General features: G+C 47.3%; 1 protein-coding gene across 1 annotated transcript in view; it reads left to right on the top strand.

Moving 5' to 3' along the window:
* Positions 1 to 19,469, top strand: part of LOC129698901 (Krueppel-like factor 7) — a 73,233-nt gene extending 53,764 nt beyond the window's left edge. Inside the window, 4 exon segments of the mRNA XM_055638318.1 lie at positions 656 to 730; positions 732 to 1,206; positions 10,284 to 10,407; positions 11,243 to 19,469. Coding sequence (XP_055494293.1) covers positions 656 to 730; positions 732 to 1,206; positions 10,284 to 10,407; positions 11,243 to 11,294 — 726 coding nt within the window. The 3' untranslated portion in view covers positions 11,295 to 19,469.
* The last annotated feature ends 798 nt before the right edge of the window (positions 19,470 to 20,267 follow it).

Below are 20,267 nucleotides of genomic sequence, written 5' to 3'. Positions count from 1 at the left end.
TTATTTCTCTTCCCCTAGACGCTGCCTGACCTGCTGAGTTTATCTGGCATTTTGCACTATCTGGCATCACATTTTCTGCTGTTTTTGATTGATTCCTCTTTATGGGCCTTTATAGGTGATTTTTTAGGCGATTACAGGAGACTATGCGGTCGCCGCTGGTCGCCGGGGTGTTGCCTGTGCGGTCGTGAGTAGTCTCCTCAGTCGCCCAAAGAGTCGTAGCGTCTTTCTGGTCGCCGAAAATCTTTCAACATGTTGAACATTTTTCGGCGATAGTGGCAACCTTGGGTTTGATGTTAAATGAGCGTAGCTTGAAGTAGGTGTTGTCGTAGGTTGTCACCAGGTTAATGTGGGGAGTCGCCAGGATGTCGTAGGGTGTCGTCAGGATGTCGTCGATTGTCGACAGGAGGCGCAGGTTGTCGCCGGTGCTGACTTCGGTGAATTCCATTGTTGGATTTGCTGGCAGCCGCCTAAAAAATCGCCTAAGTGGGACAGGCCCATTAATCCAGTCGCCGTTTTTTTGGCGACCCGCTACGACTATGATAGTCGCCAAAAAAATTGCCTAAGTGGGACAAGCCCATTAGTGGTTCAAGTGCTGGTGGTGGTGCTATATAAGTGTGGTCAGCTCATACTTCTGTTTGTGCTTGATTGCCCACAGACATGCTTGGAGTTGGAGCGATACCTTCAGACGGAGCCCAGGAAGCTGTCGGACCCTCTGCTGGAGTGCGTGCTGAAGCGCCTCCTCGGCGATCAGCGGGGAGGAGGATCTGTCGGACACTCTGCAGCCCCTCGAGCTGAGGAAGCACCCGGACAGAAGCCACCTGCCTTCGACCCCCACCTCGCCACACAAGCTCCCGCCAGAGGCACCCTTCACCCTGCAGACCACAGCGGAGCCACCCATCGATCCCCCCGCCTTGGTTAACCCGGCCCAGCTCAACGCCGTCACGTCGCTCACCCCTCCTTCCTCGCCCGAGCTGGGCAGGCACCTGACCAAGCCGCCCCACCTCCCGGTGGTCGATGGCGGGCCGGTCAAGGCCGTCCAGAGGAAGGCAGGCCTCGGCCTGGTCAAGGGCCTGACCAAGGGCGGGCAGGGCGAGCTGGAGATCTCCCCCGACAACAAGAAGAGGGTCCACCGCTGCCAGTTTAATGACTGTCGGAAAGTTTACACCAAGAGCTCGCACTTGAAGGCCCACCAGAGGACGCACACAGGTAGGTTGTCTGAATCAGGGGAGCGGGGGGAGGGGACATGGATGCCATATACTGTCCCAACACTGCCCTACATGCCTCAGGCAGTGGCATTTGCTGGTAACATCGCCATCCTCAGCTGCCCCGGGGCAATTCCCCTCCTTTGGGCAACTTGTCCTCTCAGAAGGCAGAGTCAACCACATTGGTGAGGGGCTGGAGTGCCCTGAAGGCTCAGTCGGGGCGAGGGCAATACAAATTCACCCCAGGAGGATGGTAGTAAAGTGATTCGAGATTTTGTGACTGTTTTGTGGACTTTTCTTTAAAAGCCAGTAACTGCTTTAGATTTCCAGATTTTAGTTTTCTTTCTGGAGCAATGTATTGGTAATAGTTTATTATTGTCACTTGCACCAAAAAACAGTCAAATACTTTGTTTACATACTATCCAGTAAAATCATACCATGTGTGAGAGAAAATACGACGGGCAACGACTGTAGAGCGGTGACTAGAACTGCAGACGTGGGCAACCTAAATACAACGACACGGATAGGACAGGTTAGGAGTGATTTGGACCAAACGCGGGCAGCTGGGACTAGTATAACTGGGACATGTTGGCCAGTGTTGGCAAGTTGGGCTGACGTGCCTGTTTCCACACTGTATCAATCTATGACTGCAACATGACTTCCCAACCTATACTCAGTACACTTACCTGTGAAGGCAAGTATGGCGTATGTCTTTATCACCTGCCACTCTCACAGAGCTATTTTTTTGTTTTGGAACATTGAGATTGTGTCAGGAAGGACATGTTGCAGCTTTATAAAACTTTGCATAGGCTGCATTTGGAATATTGCGTGCCGTTCTGGTTGCCCCGCACAGATAGGATATGGAGGCTTTGGAGAGGGTGCAGAAGAGATTTGCAGGATACTGTCTTTATTCGAGGGCATTAGTTATAAGGAGAGGTTGGACAAACTCGGATTGTTTTCTCTGGAGCATCAGTGGCTGAAGGGAGATCTGAAAAGAAGTTTTTAAAATTATGAACGGTGTAGAGAGGGGATACAATCAGAACCTTTTTCCGAGATAGTAAATATTAAATACTGGAGGGCACAGCTTTAAGGTGAGAGGGGGGACGATTACAGTGGATGTGCGGGGCAAATTATTTTTACAGTGGAGGTCGAAGCAGGTATGATAGTGATGTTTGAAATGATTTTAGAAAGGCACATGGACATGCAGGGGGTGGAGGAATATGGATCACTGCAGGCAGACGATGTTGGTTTAATTTGGCATAATGCTCAATATGTGGGCCAACTGTACAGTTCTGTGTTCTGTGGGCTTGCACCACAAGATCTCTTTGTAAATCAGTGCTCCTAATGGTCAATGCCATTTACAGTATATTTTCTTGCATTTGACCTCTCAAAATTCAGCACCTCCAACTTGTCCAGATTAAACTCTATCTGCCATTTCTCTGCCCAAATCTCAAGTTCCAGCTGGTCTAAGTCCTGCTGAGTCCTTTGACAACCTTCCTTACTATCTGCAATTCCACCATTTTCCATGTCATCTGCAAACTTAATAATTTGACCACATATATATTTCATTCAGATATAGCAGGTCCAGCATTTTGTGGATGCTGCCTGTGCCTCTGAGTTACTCCAGCATTTTGTGTCTATCTTCGATTTAAACTGGCATCTGCAGTTCCTTCCTAACACTGATCTTTGCGGAGCACCACTGGTCACAGACCTCCAGTAAGAGAAACATCCCTGCATCACTACCCCCGTGTGTTCTCTGTCCAAGCCAGTTTTGTATCCAACACACCGAGGGTCCCATGTAAATTAATCTTCTGGGCCAGTCTACCATGAGGCCCTTGTCAAATGTTTTATTAAAGTCCCTGTAGATAACATCCATGGCCCTACCCTCATCATTACTTTTGTCGTCCCCTCAAAATAAATTTGTGAGACTGGACTTCCTATACTAGCTGTGCTACTGTGCTGCCAATTAGGTCTACCTGCTCCCATACCTGGCTTCCTCAGTGGGACTTGAATCTTGACACCACAGAGGATATACTGGAATTTGAATCTTGAAACCACAGAGGAAATAACTAGGGATTGGACTATTGATGTGGACTAACGATTACTCTAATAATCCATCGAGTGAAATTGGAATGAGTCAGAGGTGTAAAGTTAAGAGTGGAATATTTAGCTAAGAGTGGAATATTTAGCTTAAGGTGCTGATGCAGCACTGACTGACTGAGGTGCACCCTTCAGATGAAGGATCCTAGTTAGGGTCGAAACAAAATATTCCCAGCACAATAAAAAGAGGAGCGACAAAGTTCTCTCTATTTTTGCTCTCGTACCTATTCCGTGATAAATATTCAATGGAGTGGTGCAATGGTGGTTATCACAGTGAGAGTCTGGGATGTCCACACAAGCTGGAGGGGGGGAGGGGGGCCGGAGGGTGTTCTCTCTCTCAGCAATGGATGGTCTTCCCCGGTGTGTTTCAGCCAAGGATCTTGCTGTCCAATCCTCTTCAGCTCAAAGATGACTTGATCTGTTCTGAGAAAGCATGACATCTGACACTCACACAGCTGATGGATTCATTTATTTTTCAAAGGTTGCAAAAGTCTCAGGAAAAATTTTGCTCGCTGTCTTTTTTCCCCAATTTCCGGCAGGTGCTTAAAGGCTGTGAACGAAAATTACAGTGCCGCGTGGAGAATCCTTCTTGCCTCTCCACCCCAAGCCCCAGGGAATTAGCTGATGAGAGAAGCTTGCAGCAATGCAGAGAGAGCCAGGCCCTTAATTAGTCCGAGCAGCAGCCTGAGGATGGGGGAGGGGGGCAGACTCGGGTTGCCAGGCAACTGCATCAGCACCATGCACGGAGCAGTAATTGGCTGAGCTGCGAGTTGGGACCTGCTTCATCCTGACTCCTCCCGTGGGGGGATGAACCCTTCAATTAAATCAGCATGCAGTCTGGCACCTCTCCATCCCTGCTGATGGCAGTGGGCTCTGACACGTTCATCCAGTGCCCCAGACAAGGCTGAAACTTCTCATCACTCCTCGCAGTGTGGATAGATGTGTCTGCGTCTCTCCTTCTGTCTCTGCCAGCTCGTTCCTCCTCCTCTCATCCCTCTCTCTCGATAACACCTTCACATTGCCTACCTCCACCCTCTGCATGCTCTCTCGCTCTCTATCTCTTTTTCTCTTTCTCACACATGTGCATACACATACAAAATCTGATCTTATGCCCCCTTTCCCCTCTTCTCTCCCTCTCCCTCCCTTCCCTCCTCCCCCTCCCTGCCCAACTCTCTTTTTCCCTCTTTCACTCTCCCCTCTTGCTCTCCCTTCTCACTCTCCCCTCTCTCTCGCTCTCCCTTCTCTTGTCTCCCCCTCTCTCTTTCTCCCCCTCTCGCTCTCTCTCTCTCGCTCCCCCCTCTCTTGTGTGACCACCCCTGCTCCTCTTACGCTTTCTCTCACGCACCTTCCCTCTCTCTGTCTTGCATGCTCCCTCTCTCTCTCTTACGTGCTCCCTCTCTCGTGCCCCCCCTCTAACGCACCCCTCTTTTTTCTCTCTTTCTCTCTCTCTCTCTTGTGCGCCCCCTCTCTCTCATGGCCCCCCTTCCCTCGTGCCCCCCCCCTCTCTTTTGCGCGCACCCTCTCCCTCTCACCACCTCTCTCTCTCGCGTGCCCCCCCTCTCCCTCTCACACCCCCCCCATCTCTCTCTCTCACCACCTCCTCCCACTCACTCGAACCCCTCTCCCTTGCCCCTCTCTCTTTTATACACAGCTTTCCCTCTCTTTCATGCACTCATCCATTCCTCTTCTCATCCTCTTCCCTTCCAATCATCCTTTCTCCTTCTTCTAACATTTTCCTCTTGCACTCCACTTCCTCTGCTCCTGTCCTCCACCATCCATTTCCCCTGTCAACCCCATGCATCCCGGCTCTTGGTAACAGCACTGTTTGAAGCCATTGAGACCTTAAGAGACCTCCAGTCAGTCTCAATACACTGCCCTCTTGCCAACCCGTGCAAATTATTTCCTTTAAGGGATCTGCTTTTCTTTTAAATGTCCTTCTTGTACACAATGGTTGAGTCTGCCTCCACTCCATCCCTTTTCCATGGATCAATAATACCCACTCCTCTCTAATAAGAGAAACTTATTCCTCCCATGATTTGTACTACTTTTGCATGCCTTGGATAGTGATTCTTACCCAGGATGGAGCAGTTCTTATCTAGTCCGCCCTTACTCCAAACAGTGTAGCAAATCTCCACCCTGACTGTTCATAGCCTCCCCTACTCACAGGTGAATCACCCCAGCTTCTCAGTCTAACATTGGACAAACTTAGAGTATTTTCTCTGGAATATCGGACGCTGGGATGAAACCTGATAGAAAATTGTAAAATTATGAGAGGCATAGTTAGAATAGATGGTCAGAACCTTTTTCTCAGGGTGAAAATGTCAGACTAGAAGGCGTAACTTTAGGGTGAGAAGGACAACGTTTAAAGGTTTTTTTACACAGAAAGTAAGATAGTGCTAGTGTACGTGCTAGTGTACGTGCTAGTGTACGTGCTAGTGTACGTGCTAGTGTACGTGCTAGTGTACGGGGTGATCGCTGGTCGGCACGGGTGGGCCAAAGGACCTGTATCTCTAAAGTCTAATAGGAGAGGGTAATTGTTAGTTTGTGGTGCCAATGTTGCTTGTCACGCATCCTCTACCTGAATGCTGTCTTGGCCTAGCCACATGCAGGCAAGGTCTGCGCCATTTGCTGAGTCGTTGTGAGTAGACTTGTACCATCATCGACCCCTGACCTTGTGACAGAGAAAAGGTCATAAGTGTAACAGCTGAAGATATTTGGGACACGAATAATGCCCTTAGGAACTCCCAGAGCGATGTCCCAGGACTCCCACAACCATAACCTTCTCCCACAATAACCATCTTAATAATCAAGAGGCAGCTGGAATTCCTGACCTCTACACCAGGATCAGCTGTGACCACACGAGACAATAAATGCCGTGGTCTAAAGAATGGTCCCCACCCGAAACGTCGCCCATCCTTTGTCTCCAGAGATGCTGCCTGACTCAATGAGGTACTCCAGCACTTTGTGTCTATCCCAGCCCAAAACGTATCTGTCCATTGCCCTCCACAGATGCTGCCTGGCCCACTGAGTTCCTCTATCAGTTTGCCTCAGGTGCTCTGGCAGTTGCCCAACTAGCCAGGTGCAGCAACTGGCAGCTGAGGCAGGCAGGCAAGCGGGCTCGCTGGTGACGGGAAACTTGGAAACAGCACTCCTTTCATTCTCTCACAGGATAGATGGAGATCCTTTCCAGGATGTACTGGTGCCAGAGTAGTATTTTCCACAGGAGGGACAGCATGGAAATGCTCAGAATCTGTTCACCTCCAGAAAATGCTGACATTTGACTAATCAAGTGTGCTTCAGTCAGGACTAAATGCCAGCTCTGTGTCCTTTAGGTCTGGAACTGTATTTTGGTGCACTGCTCCACAGGCTGGGTCTGTACTCCAGAACAATGTGCTATAAGCTGGGTCTGTACTCCAGAACAATGTGTTGGAGGCTGGGTCTGTACTCCAGAACAATGTGTTGGAGGCTGGTGACTGCATTTAAATGCACTGTATTTTTTTTTCCCTTAACATGGACCCTTTCTTACATATTCACAGTTTACAAAGTAGTGCATCGAACTGAATCGGGCCCATCGTGTCCACGTCAAACATTGATCACTCATTCACTCGAGTTCTATGTTGTCCCACTTACCCTACACACTAGGGGCAGTTTACCAAAGCCAATTAACTTACCAACATGCATGTTTTTGGAGATGTGGGAGGAAACCGGAACACCAGGAGGAAACCCATGCAATCACAGGGAGAATGTACAAACTACACACAGACAACACCTGAGGTTAGGATCGAACACGGGTCTCTGATGCTGTGAGGCAGCAGCTCTATCAGCTGCGCCACTGTACGGCCCCTAGTGCGTTAATCAAAATTGCTCGTAGTGCAGCTTACAAACAACAACCATCAAATGACAACATTATCAGCCGTATTCACAATGCACTCGAGACCCCTTGGCACCCACCACTCCCTGAAGACCTCCAGAATTCCCGTGAACATTGCATACTTCCTCTGCGAGGACACATGGGCACGGACATAACCTGGAAGAGGCACTTGACTTGGGTAAAACCCTAGACTGCCCGCTTTCCTTGGCCAGGTCCAGAAACAATATCGCCAGGGAGAATTCATGCAGTTTGCAAACATCGACCATCAGATTACAACATTGCCTTCTGTATCCACAATGCACTGGAGCCCCCGCGGTGACCAGCATTCACAGAAGGCCTCAAGTACCTGTGAACAACGCGAGTTCCCTCTCTAGTGACACATGGGCATGAATGTAAGCCCAGAAGAGGGCCAGGTGGTCAACTCGGGCAAAACCCGCTACTGCCTGGACCCGTGAATGGCCATCCTGGCTAGGTCCAGGAGCAAACTGACAGGGAAACTCCCCCCCCTCCCCACCCCATGTACTGAGTGACCAAAGATCAGGAGCACGGTGCTGAAATGCAGCTAAACCTGAAGCGCTGCCTTTTCAGGTACTCAAACAGGAACCTCACACTCCATATGCACATGGTACAAATATCCAGCTTAATGCTCTTCGTGACCCAATACCACTTAAGTCTTGATCTTAAATTGCCTACTCTGTACTCTGGTACAATGTACTGTAGACACAAGACTGTATTCTGGTACATGTCTTGAACTGTGATCTGGTACAGTGTACTGTAGACCTGGGACTGTGTTGTGGTACAATGTACTGTTGGGCAAGGATGTTATTCAGACTCGAGGACATAAACCATACGGAGAGGTTGGTCAGGCTAGGACTTTATTTCTTGGAGAGCAGGAGGCTGAGGGGTGATCTTACAGAGGCATATAACATCATGAGGAAATAGATAAGATGAACGTGCAGTCTTTTTCCCATGGTAGAAGAAACCGGAACGAGAAGGCATAGGCAGACTTAAGGTGGAAGGAGAAAGATTTAACAGGAACCTGAGGTGGAACTTTCACGAAGTTGCACCTCATATGGAATGAGCTGACAGAGGAGGTAGTTGAGGCAGATACAGTAAGAACTTGTAAAAGACACTTGGAAAGGTATGTGGATAGGAGAGGTATGTGAGGGATATGGGCCAAACAAGGATAAATGGGGTTAGCAGCTGGAACATCTTGATCAGCTTGGACTAGATGGGCCGAAGGGTTTGTTTTTGTCCTTTATGACCATGACCATATTCTGGTATTGTGTAGTGTAGATCCAGGACTGTATTCAGGCAGCTGACACTCTTTACCAGTACTGTTTCTTATACTGTGAACTACAAGTAGGGAACAAAGTTCTGTTGCTATGCAGCTTTGAACTGTAGTTTGGCACCTTGTACTGTTGCCTGGTCTTTATTTAAGCTCTGTACACGGCAGAGTGTGTTGTGTATTCTGGTGCCATACACTGTTGACTTGTTGCTGTATTTTCGCCTCGGTTTTGTGCTGTGTTTTGGTGCAGTGCTCTGTTGGCCCAGGTACAGTATGTATTCTTGTATTGAGTTATGTAAAGTTAGTACTGTATTGTAGCGCAAAATGCTGCACTACAGGGGCTGTACTCTGATACTGTGAACCGTAGGCCTGAACGGGTCTGCAGCAGGGTGCCTTATCCTGTCGGCTTGGGAATGCACTCTGGTGCAGTGTACTGCATGCCTTGGAATACATGCGGGTGTAATGTACCGCGTGCTCCGAACCATGTTCTGGTGTATTGTGCTGTATACCCGGGTATGTGTTCTGGTGCTGTGTATTGTAAGAGCACATCTTTTAGCAATGTTACAAAATTTTGAGATTTAAAAAATCAAGTCTGCAATTTATCCCATCAGATAAAGCATAACAATAAGTTTAATTTGACACCTAATTCACTTTCATATCTCAAGTAATAAAAAAGTTATGGCCATTTTCATACTCGGAAATTAGCATCTTGTTCCCTATTGATTTTCTATGGACATAACAAAAAAAGCTGTGATCTTGAACAGTCAAAAGCCCATAACCTTCTCAAAAATTAAGAGAACTGAATGAAATTTTCAGTTATTATAGATTGAACCATTCTGAAACAAATATAAAATAATCTTACTTGGATGACCTGAAATTAAAGCATATAATTAGTTAGTTACCCAATTGTAGCTAATTTCAAACTTCAATTACTAGATCTAAACATCTATCCATTTCTTAATAAATGATTAACATTTTTAAATAGCCTAAGTGTCCAAATAATATTCACAAATAATTCACAATAAAACATGATTTTTAAATCTCATTTACATCAATTTATAGGCCAAATGGAAGGAATTTAGTGTTCAATTGCTGTAAATTAAAGTAAATTTAAATCAGCTTTCTAGTGGGTTCCTGTGAACGCGCTGGTTTAGAACGTTCACATTGCAATGGATTTGTGCCCTCAAATGCCCAGAAAAATACTGCGGGATATAAAGAGCCCAAAATGAACTATTCGCTATAGAAAATTTTATATACAGGGTTCTTAAGAAGCCCCTTTTAATGTAAAAATAAGGTACATACCTTTAATTGTTTGCTTTATAAAACCCTGGGGCTGCGAGAGGTTGTGGGTTGAGAGAGTGATTTTTAAACTACTATAACTATTATACAAGGCCATAAAAACTAATAATACCTTTTGCGACGGGGTCTTTCAGCGATTTTCCGTTAATGATTTACTAGGCTGAACATTTTCGATTGCAACAGCCTAGTAAAAATCGCGTTTTAAACCCGCCCCCTCTAAACAGCGCCAAAATCATTCACACGGGGCTGGGACAGATTCTCAAACAACGCTCAGTTAGGTTTTGTAACATACCTACATCTTTGTTGAGGTGCATTGATGTATAAACCAGAGACTGTTATATGGTGCTGTGCACTGCAGACCCAAAACTACACTCTGGTGCTGTGCACTCCAGGCATGGGACTGCCTTTGGTGCAGTGCTCTCCGGATCCTGGGCTTACCTGCATGGTGCAGGGGAAGTGTGCGCACTCCCTCCCCGTGTCCTCCTGTTTAACCCCCAGCCCTGGCTTGTTGCCGTCCCCACAGGTGAGAAGCCCTACAAGTGTTCCTGGGAAGGCTGTGAGTGGCGATTTGCAAGGAGTGATGAGCTGACCCGACACTATCGGAAGCACACGGGAGCCAAGCCCTTCAAATGCAACCACTGCGACAGGTGAGGAGCCGGCTGCGACCGTGTCTGCGAGCGGAGAGAGTGCGGGGGGGGGGGGAGATCACGGGCTGGTGGTCACGCTGCAAGCAGTCCCTTCTGCCGCTTCCCGGCACAATTCACTCCCAACCTCTCTTCCCATCTCTCTTCCCCCGTACTCCGACCTCACGATCACAGTACAGTGGAGTCATTAGGGTTTTAGCTATGAGTTTAGTTTATTGTCATGTGTACCGAGGTACAGTGAAAAGCATTGATGCATACTAACAAGTCAGCGGAAAGACTATACATGATTACAATCAAACCATCCACAGTGTGCAGATACATGATTAAGGGAATAATGTGATAACTGTTTAGTGCAAGATAAAGCCCGATCAAAGATAGTCTGAGGGAGTCCAAGGGTTTCCAATGAGGTAAATAGTAGTTCAGGCCTGCTCTCTAATTGTTGGTCGGATGATTCAGGCACTTGGATACCCTCGGACTATCTTTGATCAGACTTTACTGGACTGTATCTGGCACTCAACGTATTTAATGCCCCAAAGACCTTTTGCTTAATGCTGAATGTTTGTCTTTAATTGTTGGAAACTTCCAAAGAGTTCTCAATCCCACAGAGTTGGGCAAAACCGTACAGCCCTGTTAGGGGCCTGGGAGGGCCCTGGACAGCTCTCCCTAAAGGTTCACATGGCGGAGTTCTGAAGAGAGGGATAACACGTCTGCCTGGTACTGGGCCAGAGGAACGTTGACCCTCCTATGGATGAGGCTGGTCGGGGGAGGAGGGAAGGGGGTGAGCCAGCTGCAAAGTGTGTGTTTGATGCCACCGGCTTTCCTTCTGTTTCTCTCCTAGATGTTTCTCCCGGTCGGATCACCTGGCCCTTCACATGAAGAGACATGTCTGAGCCGAGGGTAGGACCCACAGGACAGGCATGACTGTTAACGGGAGACGGACTTCTTTGCGAAGAGCACAGACATACGGTTGCCTTATTGCCATGTTGCAGTGAGCATGTGTGCATACACACCCGTGCGCGCGCACTCTTAACTCCAGATGCAAACACAACACACTCTCTCTCTCTCTCTCTTGGCCTTGCCTTACCCAGTCGATTAGACACTGCCAAACAGTTGCTGATTTACAATGCATTTGGATTTCTGTTGCCATGGAAACCAAAGGGGATTACAAACCTGACACCACTTTGCCAAGCGTTTGCGGTGTGGACGCATACATCACCCGGCCTCCTAACTGTGGATTCCAACATTCTCTGCTCCGCTCCACATACACACCGGCCAACGGCAGGCTTCAGAAGACTGACTGGCAGGAGTTGCAAACGGAAGCAATGGTGATCGCGACCAGGGTATGGCATCGGCTCTGCACAATGCCAACTTCTTGTGGATTTCTCCGTGACTGTTGTGACTGTTGCAGGACGGGACACCCGCTTGGGCACGCTCTGAAGGGAACATCTTAATGATGACGTTGAAGGTCGCTGACAGGCCGTTCCCACAATCCCTCCACTACCCCTTTCCTCAACCTTCCTCACGCACATGAAACGCCCCGGAACAGTGGGCAGTCCCCGGTGACATCCCGACCCGGCCACACTTCCCCAAGTGCTGCTCCGAAAACTCTGGGCTGCGCTGGGATGGGATGGATGTGGATGGATGACTTAACAAATGTCTGGCTGATAAATGACCCAGGCTGTGTAGACAGCTTCTAATAGGTGGGAGGGGAGGAGGAGGGCTTGCTGAAAACGCTCATTCAAGGGGATTTCAACCTCTGCCTCTATTTGTAAAGGGCAATGCTTAATTGACCATTGTGGATCAGGGACCTGTTGCCATTGTAGCTTTAAAGGATACTGCCGTCCCCTCCCTTCTTCCCTTTAAGTAACACGTGTTCCCGTTGTGATGCTCCAACTTTTGGTTGATGTGCCAACACATCCAACCTCTCTCCTATCTCTGGCCTCCTCGCCTTCTCCCTTTCCGTTTCGATCGGAAGCACGGTGACTAAGTCAGTTTCTGATGGCAGCGGCGTGCCAAGTCCACCCCCCCTTCAGCTGCCTGCCTTGTGTCAACGGTGCACAGCTCAAGGCCACCCTGGCAAACCAAAGAATGGGATAAACAACCAGCATCGAGGAACACCGGACCCTTCTCCCAACCACACCTCCACAGGCCTTCCCACTCATCACTGGTTACACCACGGATATTCACTGCACTGTTGGAACCAGGGACTTGTTTGGTGCCCACTGACCCGCCCACTAGAGTTGAAGGGAACACAGTGACTCCCAGCCTACCCGGTCTTAACACCTGGCCCGAGCCTTCCACCATTCTTGTGGCCTTGCCTTGGTCAATAAACACCTGGTATCATGATAGCCATGCTGCTGTTGATGGGAAGAGTGTTCCCTGATGAACGTTTCTAATGGAAGGGATAGGGTAGATGGCTTTCAGGGAGGTGCCTAGCACTGGGTAATTCCTTACAATGGGTAAGACATTGGGTCACAGTTTGACCAGATCCTTGGTCAACTGGGCTTGTGTCGGCTTTTCTGGTTGTCAAACCCAACTGCGCCAACCCCATCAATAGTAGATGGAGAGGAGAGAGCTATGGCCAAAAATCCTTCCTTCCAATTAATGAACCAGAGGTGAGCCATCGTCCTTGCTAACTGGGAAAGAGATGTGTGTAAAATGCTAAGGTACCTGTGCATCATAGCAGGAATTAAACGATAAAGCCTGTTCCACCCTCAGCTTTCATTAACCTCCCTGTATCCGGGCTACCAGACTATTTTCTTTTTGACCGCTGGGTTATGCCTTGCCCCAAAGTTAGACCCACTAGATCTGAACCATGGTGCGTGGGCAGTTTACTGTGTCTGGACTCTCCTCAACCCAACTCACACTTGCTAGGTGTTACCAACGAGAGTCCGCAAGGGCCCTGCCTCACTGAGAATCGTGCCTTACCTAAGTGCAGGTCCCAGACTGCCGCCCCTCATCCACGGAGGCATCAACCTACAAGGCACCCAACAGACCTCCAGTTGCTCCCCTTAACAGCTCTTCTGGAGGCTTCGACCATTCTCAGCTTGGCCAGCCACTCACGATAACCATCAAACAGTAAGGGACACACACGCACCTTGGATATCCCAGTAAGGTCTACCTTCACCAACCATGTTCCATTCTTACTGGCTTAGTTTGTTTCTGAGGTATGGGAGGGGAGGGGAGGGGGATTCTTTCAATGTAGATTATGAGGGGGGGGAAACACAACTGGCAGGCATTTGTTTTTTTAAATTGACACTTTAATTTCCCTTTGGAGACCTGAACCATGCTGAATATATCCAAACGGGCAAGTTGTATTTGTTTTTGAAAGTATCACTTTGTTTCACTGAACAATGATTGGAACTCTTTCCTGGACATTTTCAGTAGCTCAGAAATCTGAACACCAGTGTTTATTATATTATATAGATTGAATATTTATTGTGTTTCCTCTCTCTCTGCCTCATGTTATCTATGTCTTATTCTGTGTGGTTATTTTCCCTCTCTGATCCGCCAAAATATTACCCACAACGTCGCCGAGAAAGGCGAAGGTTTTGCCCAAACCTATCATCATTTTGCAAACTGCTGGAGGTGACTGAGAACCATTGCAAGTTTGGAAATGGAGGATTTGGTTCATTAATTGTCCACCTCTCATTGTTCTCACCCCATTCCATTGAGATAATTCCCTTTTTGTAACTGAATATTTTTTTTTTCTTTTGGATGTCAAATCCAGCCTTTGTTTGGACAGATCCTTCCGGATGGATTTGTGCGTTCCATCAGTCCAAGATTTTGATTGGATATTTCCTCTATCAAGTAGTCACACTGATAGAGCCACAACACGAAAATGCCCAATCGGATCGATTAGATTTCAGTTGCCATGACAACCAGTTTAAATGGCGATTGGTGATTTTTCACTCTCCTAGCTCATTGCACTTGCAAGAACCCTGAGCTCGTGGCTCAGTTGAGTCTGTGCATCAACACTGTCGATGGACAGTCCGCAGAGTGAGTGAAGCAGTATCTCAGAGCACTGGCCACCATTGTTGAGTGGTGCACTCCAAGCAGAATTGCTGGTGCACCTCCAGGGCATTAGCACTGGGAACTTGCGTCTCAATCATTTCCCCGGGTGGGAGGGAGGGGCAGTCGGGGCTGTCATGTACTGTTATATCTTCTCACTTTCCTGGTTCCAAATATGCCAATTGTGCCGAATATTCCCTTCAAGCCGTTCAATGCCAACGGCCTGTTATTAATGGTGTTTACTCCTCTCCCTCGAACCCTGGCTTCCAAGTCCTGGTGTTTGGCTGGTTCCCGATGATTAACCTTGTATTGAAGCCAATGTAATTGGGGGGGGGGGGTTAGTAGTTCACAACAATGTCTATCCAGCCCTTACCCACCTGTCCTCCTCAGCCCAAAGCCACACACTATTCCTCCCTTCTGAGAACACTTGTGCTGCTGTCTGCTCCCCTCCTGCAGCCTTACTACAGAAGCAGCAGTGGCGTTTTAGAGTTACAACAGGATTTGACCAGAAGGCCCCAATTCCTTGAGCCTGCCCTCGGCTCAGCATCTTCCTGATGCCTTCTATCTCTGGATCAGGCACGTTGGTTCATGAGCCTTCCCTTGTCAACACTCCAACATGCCCAATGGAAGCCCTGTGTTACTGCAGATGGGCCCGGGTTACAGAGAGCCCAGATAGCAGAATGCCCTCTGCCTCACTCTTATTGGCTCCTCCCCTCCCACCCCAATACTTGGCATCCTTGCAAACCCTCGGCTCCGTGAGGTAACAGGACAGTCGATGTTGTCCACTGAATCTGAGGTCTACCATTGCCTGCTGACTGCCTTCCACTAGAAAGTGGAGATCGAGCACAGTCACTCACGGTGACCTCTGACCTGCAGCACCATGGTTGCCAATTCTGGTCCTTCATACTTCTTGACCTTTGCCACGTGATCAGCAAACATCCTGCCACTGGTCACTTGATTTGCCCATCCTCACTGTACACCAGTTGCGCTGGCCACTTGGAAACTGGACAATGGTTTCTGAAACTGTCCGGGCCACATCTTGCCTTGGTCGAGCATCCTCTCCAACTACCCTTAATTTACCGATACCAGGCAATGAAAAATTCCAAAGACAGTTAATGATTTACCCTTTGACATTTCCGCAGATATTTGCATGCAACAGTCTCCCAAAGATCTAGTTCCTGCAGTTGAGCTTCATGCCTGATTATCCTCACAGGGCAAGGCTCCAATTTCAATGGGAGAAGGTTGCCTCCTCCCTGTCGTTGGAGGGCAGGGGTGAGGTGGTGAATGGCAAGTAATGGTCTTGCCCTCCTTTTCTCCGGGTCCTGTAACCCTGCCTACCAGCAGTGTAGCCAGCCCAAAGATGGGAGAGTGATATACAGCAGGCACTGGTCGGGGCCAGGCCTAACCTCGATAAATATAATGTTCACAATAGCAAGCTTGTTAATTGAGAGCAACTATTATATTCATGTGTAAACACTGATCTACCCCTCGTGTCTCTGCCCTCTCCAATTTCCTGCCTTTGAACTATAACAACAAAGCCTAATATGTATCCAAGGCGACCTTCTTGGAATTGTCTTAGGCCAAACTTCAGTTGAAAATATGTCTCCTGTGTTCTGGTGCATAATTCTTTAATGCCAACGTAAGGCTTTACATTTATAATCGAGGGATCAAATATAACCACGTCTTTCAGCTGTTTAATTGTGTTTTTATTATTGGTATGGATTAGGGTCAGTTCTATACAGGGTACCTACTCCACTCTGACTCCTGTTTCTATATATTTTCTGTTTCCTTGTCCTGTTACTTTACTTTGGGTTAGTTATTTTATTTTGTGCGTCTATGTGTTTGCATTGGAGGGTTGGGACATTTGTTTGGATCGCGAAGCAACTCTATCTGCAGGAGTCTGGCTGTGCGCATGTGTATAAAATATGGTTCTTTTCCTGTGCTTATAGCGGCTCCTGAGGGAGGTCATTGTTCAGTTCCTGGAACATTCAGGGCAATCCCAGAGGGTCGGTAACCCTACCCTGTGATGATGGAGAAAAATTGAGATGTAGAGTTTATCGTAACTCTGAAATCTCTGCTGCACCCCCCCCCCCCCTCCCCCCTTACTATTTCCTGGCAATCCTCCCCTTCCATTTGGTGCACCCCATGTATGGCAGCTGAAATAATTAGAGTTTGGAAGGAAGTTGGTTGTGGGGATGGTTTTGGTGGGTATGGAGGGGATGGGCTTGCAATTGTAATGTTCACTGTCCAGGATTGTTCTAACGACAGATGACGCAGTGCTTTTCCAGGAGGCTTCTCCAGTGCCAGCGTGCAGTTACTAGTCCCACGCTCCTCAACTGCGCTAATCCCATCCAACACAATGCTCCCCGTATTCTCTGTCAGTTGAATACATTCATTCTATAACTCCAAAGCAGGTGTGAAAATCTGACCCCATCCACTCGAAACACTTACCAGTACATTAGTGTATGGTAGATTAAGGGAGTGACATATTTGGGAATATATATTGGACTCAAGAAGGTAGAAATGATTGGATCTCGAAAAGCGTGAGATGCCCTTGCTTAGATCATTGGAGTCCCATGCACCTGCCCCCAAAAACATTTTTTTTGTATGTTTTGTTCTTTGTCTTCCTTTTCTATTGTTTGTTTTCTTTTTCTGTTCTGCTGTTTGTCAGTTTTACTGTACAAAGAGTCTTAAGGAAAAAATATTCTTTGTATTATATGATGGTAGTACGTTAATGTTACAAAATTATTAACAGAAGAAAAATTTATTTTTGTTACTGGTCTGTTTCCTAATTCTTTTTTAAATTGGTATTGTAAGATATCTATGCAAAATTTGTTATGTGGAGCATTTTTATTTAAGAATGTAATATGTGTGGAATACAGTAGAATATGCTCGGCCTGGGATATATGGCTTGTCCTTTTTTTATTTTGATGTGTGCAATTTATGAACACGTAATTAAAAAAATGCAAACCATGAACAAAGTTTCCATTGAAATTCCTGTTGATTATTCATCTAGCGCTTGGTAACAGGGTGCCTTGATACTAAAGTAATGTGGGCTTTCTTTATATTAATTTCCTCACCATAAAAAAAACTGCATGTAATGGAAAGACTGACCTTTCCGCCCATTAAGCCTATTCTACCATTCAGTTTAATTGTAGTAGATCTTCAGTAGCAGTCTGAAGAAGGGTTACATCCCGAAATGTTGCCTATTCAGTCCATGCACAGATGTTGCCTGACTCGCTGAGTTACTCCAGCACTTTGTGTTTTGTTCACTGTAGCTCCATCTATCTGGTTTGTGACTGAATTAGTGACCGGTTAGTGGATGCTAACTTTGCAAATGCAGCTGTGGGTATGTTGCACAGTGGTGGGGAATTTGCCCTGTGACTGCATGAAGGTAGGGTGGGGAAGAACAAACATAATAATTCAACCCTCAGAGATATTAACCAGTGGGAGACGACAGCTGAAATTTATATTATGCTCACTAAATTCTTGAAGGTGAAAAGGGGAAATTAAGTCTTTGTTCGGGGTGCCAGGTTATGTAATCTCTCCAAAGAAAAGCTCTTCCTCTCAGTTTTTCACAGCAACATAGAGGACTGCACAGAGATGCAGCCATGGTGCACACACTGATGCTCCCATCAGTGCAGTACCTTGATGGCTGGAGCATAAAGGGCCTGTCCCACTTAGGCAATTTTTTAGGCGACTAGGCTGTTGCCACATGGTCGCCGAGGTGTCACCTGTATGGTCATGAATAGTCTCATAAAGAGTCGTAGCGTTTTCTGGTTGCCGCTGGACTTTTGAAGTGTTCAAAACATTTCGGCAACAGTGAGCTTGATACCAATGAGTGTAGCATGACTTCTCCTGACGTAGGTGCTGTCGTAGGTTGTCGCCAGGATGACGTAGGTTGTCGCCAGGTGACATAGTTTGTTGCCGATGCTGACTTTGGTGAATTCCATTGGCGACTACCTACATCAACCTACGTCAACCGGCCACAGATACCGGCGACTGAATTGTCTTCAGTTGTTGCCGACAGGGTCGCAGCTTGTCATAGCTTGTCGCAGGTGGACGTAGGTTGCCGTAGGTGTGGTCGTAGGTGGATGTCCTAATAGGTCGCCGGTTGTCGGTACCTTGCCGTAGCTTGATGTCGACTAGGTAATAGGTTGTTGTAGCTTGTCATAGACATTGTCGTAGACATTGTCATAGGGGGGGTCCAGTCAGCGGGTTTTCGACGACCTGCTATGAGTATGACATTCGCCGGCAGTTGCTGAAAAAATCGCTTAAGTGGGACAGGCCCTTAACTCTCAATTGTGCAACTTCTTAGCTGAAACAGGGTTTGTGAGATAGGTGGCTGGCCACATCACGTAACTTAGCAAACACATGCCTCAGATTCTTCATCTGTCCCAGCAATGGCTCCAATGTGAATGGAAAGACGGTGAGAGGTTATCAGTCAAGAGCCAAACTTACAAAGGGAGATATGCGTATGGTTGAGAATTAGCATCACACACACGTGTCAGACACTGACCATCTCCAACAAGCGAGTCTAACCACATGCCCCTGACATTCCATGATGTTGCCATCTCCATCGCCATCCTGGGCCAGCATTGGTCTGTCAAGGAATACTGTGTCGGCCAGAGTCACGACTGAGGACCCTACAGTGAGTGACTCACCTGATACTCCTGGGCCTTTTCAACAACTACAACGTATGTCAGGAGTCTGCTGGAACCACCTGGGATGAAGCAGTAACCCATTCACTGCACTAAACATTTATAACCTCCAGTGGCTGCATTGTCTATAGTAAGCACTGCCATTCCTTCCACTGGCTGCCTCCAAACCTGCCACTTCTGCCAGCCAAGGACGGGGACACCACCACCTCTAGGTTCCCAAACACGTCAAACACCATCCTGATTTGAAAACTATCACTATCTTTCCTGGTCAAACCTCTAACAAACCTCTCTAGATGCATTGTAGAAAATATCCTGACGGTGCATCATGGCCTGGTTTGCCAATTCCAATGCACAGGAATGCAAGCAGCTGCAGAGAGTGGTGGACTCAGCCCAGTCCATCATGGGCACAGCTCTCCCCAACATCAAAAGCATCTAAATCAGGTGTTTCCTCAAGGTCATCATCTATCATCAAGGATGCTCACCACCCAGACCATTCTCTCTTCTTCATGGGGCAAGAGGCACAGGAACCTGAAGTCCCGCAACACCAGGTTAAGGAACAGCTACTTTCCTACAAATATCAGGTTCTTGAAATGACCCACAAAATCCTAATCCTACCTCAGCAATGGAACACCACAGACCCACTCTTGCTCTTCCATTGACTTGTTTTCTAACTGTATATATTTATACTGATTTTTTGCACAGTCTTTTTCTTTTCACACTCATCGATATATCATTTATGTTTGTATGTGTAGAAAGGAGTTGTAGATGCTGGTTTAAATCGAAGACAGACACAGAATGCTGGAGTAACTCAGTGGGATAGACAGCATCTCTGGAGAGAAGGAATGGGTGACCCGAAACATCATCCATTCCTTCTCTTCAGAGATACTGCCTGTCCCGCTGAGTTACTCCAGCATTTTGTGTCTGTCTTATGTGTTGAAGGAGTCTATGTACCTGTGATGCTGTTGCAAGCAAGATTTTCATCCTACCCGCACCTCATATACCTGGTCATATGATATTAAACTTGATTTGATTCAGCAAACTGAGGTGAGTGATTTAATCAGAGGAGCGCTTGCCATTCCTGGACAACCTGTAACTTTAGAGTTGGTGTCTAGACAGATTAATCTTTAATTTTAATCAGTTTAGTTTTTCAGTTTAATCTAATACTTAAGCCCATATTTTCTGAATATCTAA

This window comes from Leucoraja erinacea, chromosome 7 (genome assembly GCF_028641065.1).
Source record: "Leucoraja erinacea ecotype New England chromosome 7, Leri_hhj_1, whole genome shotgun sequence".
In the NCBI taxonomy this organism is placed as follows: domain Eukaryota; kingdom Metazoa; phylum Chordata; class Chondrichthyes; order Rajiformes; family Rajidae; genus Leucoraja; species Leucoraja erinaceus.
Note: the sequence above shows the minus strand (reverse complement) of the source record. Positions and strands in the feature narration are given on the sequence as shown.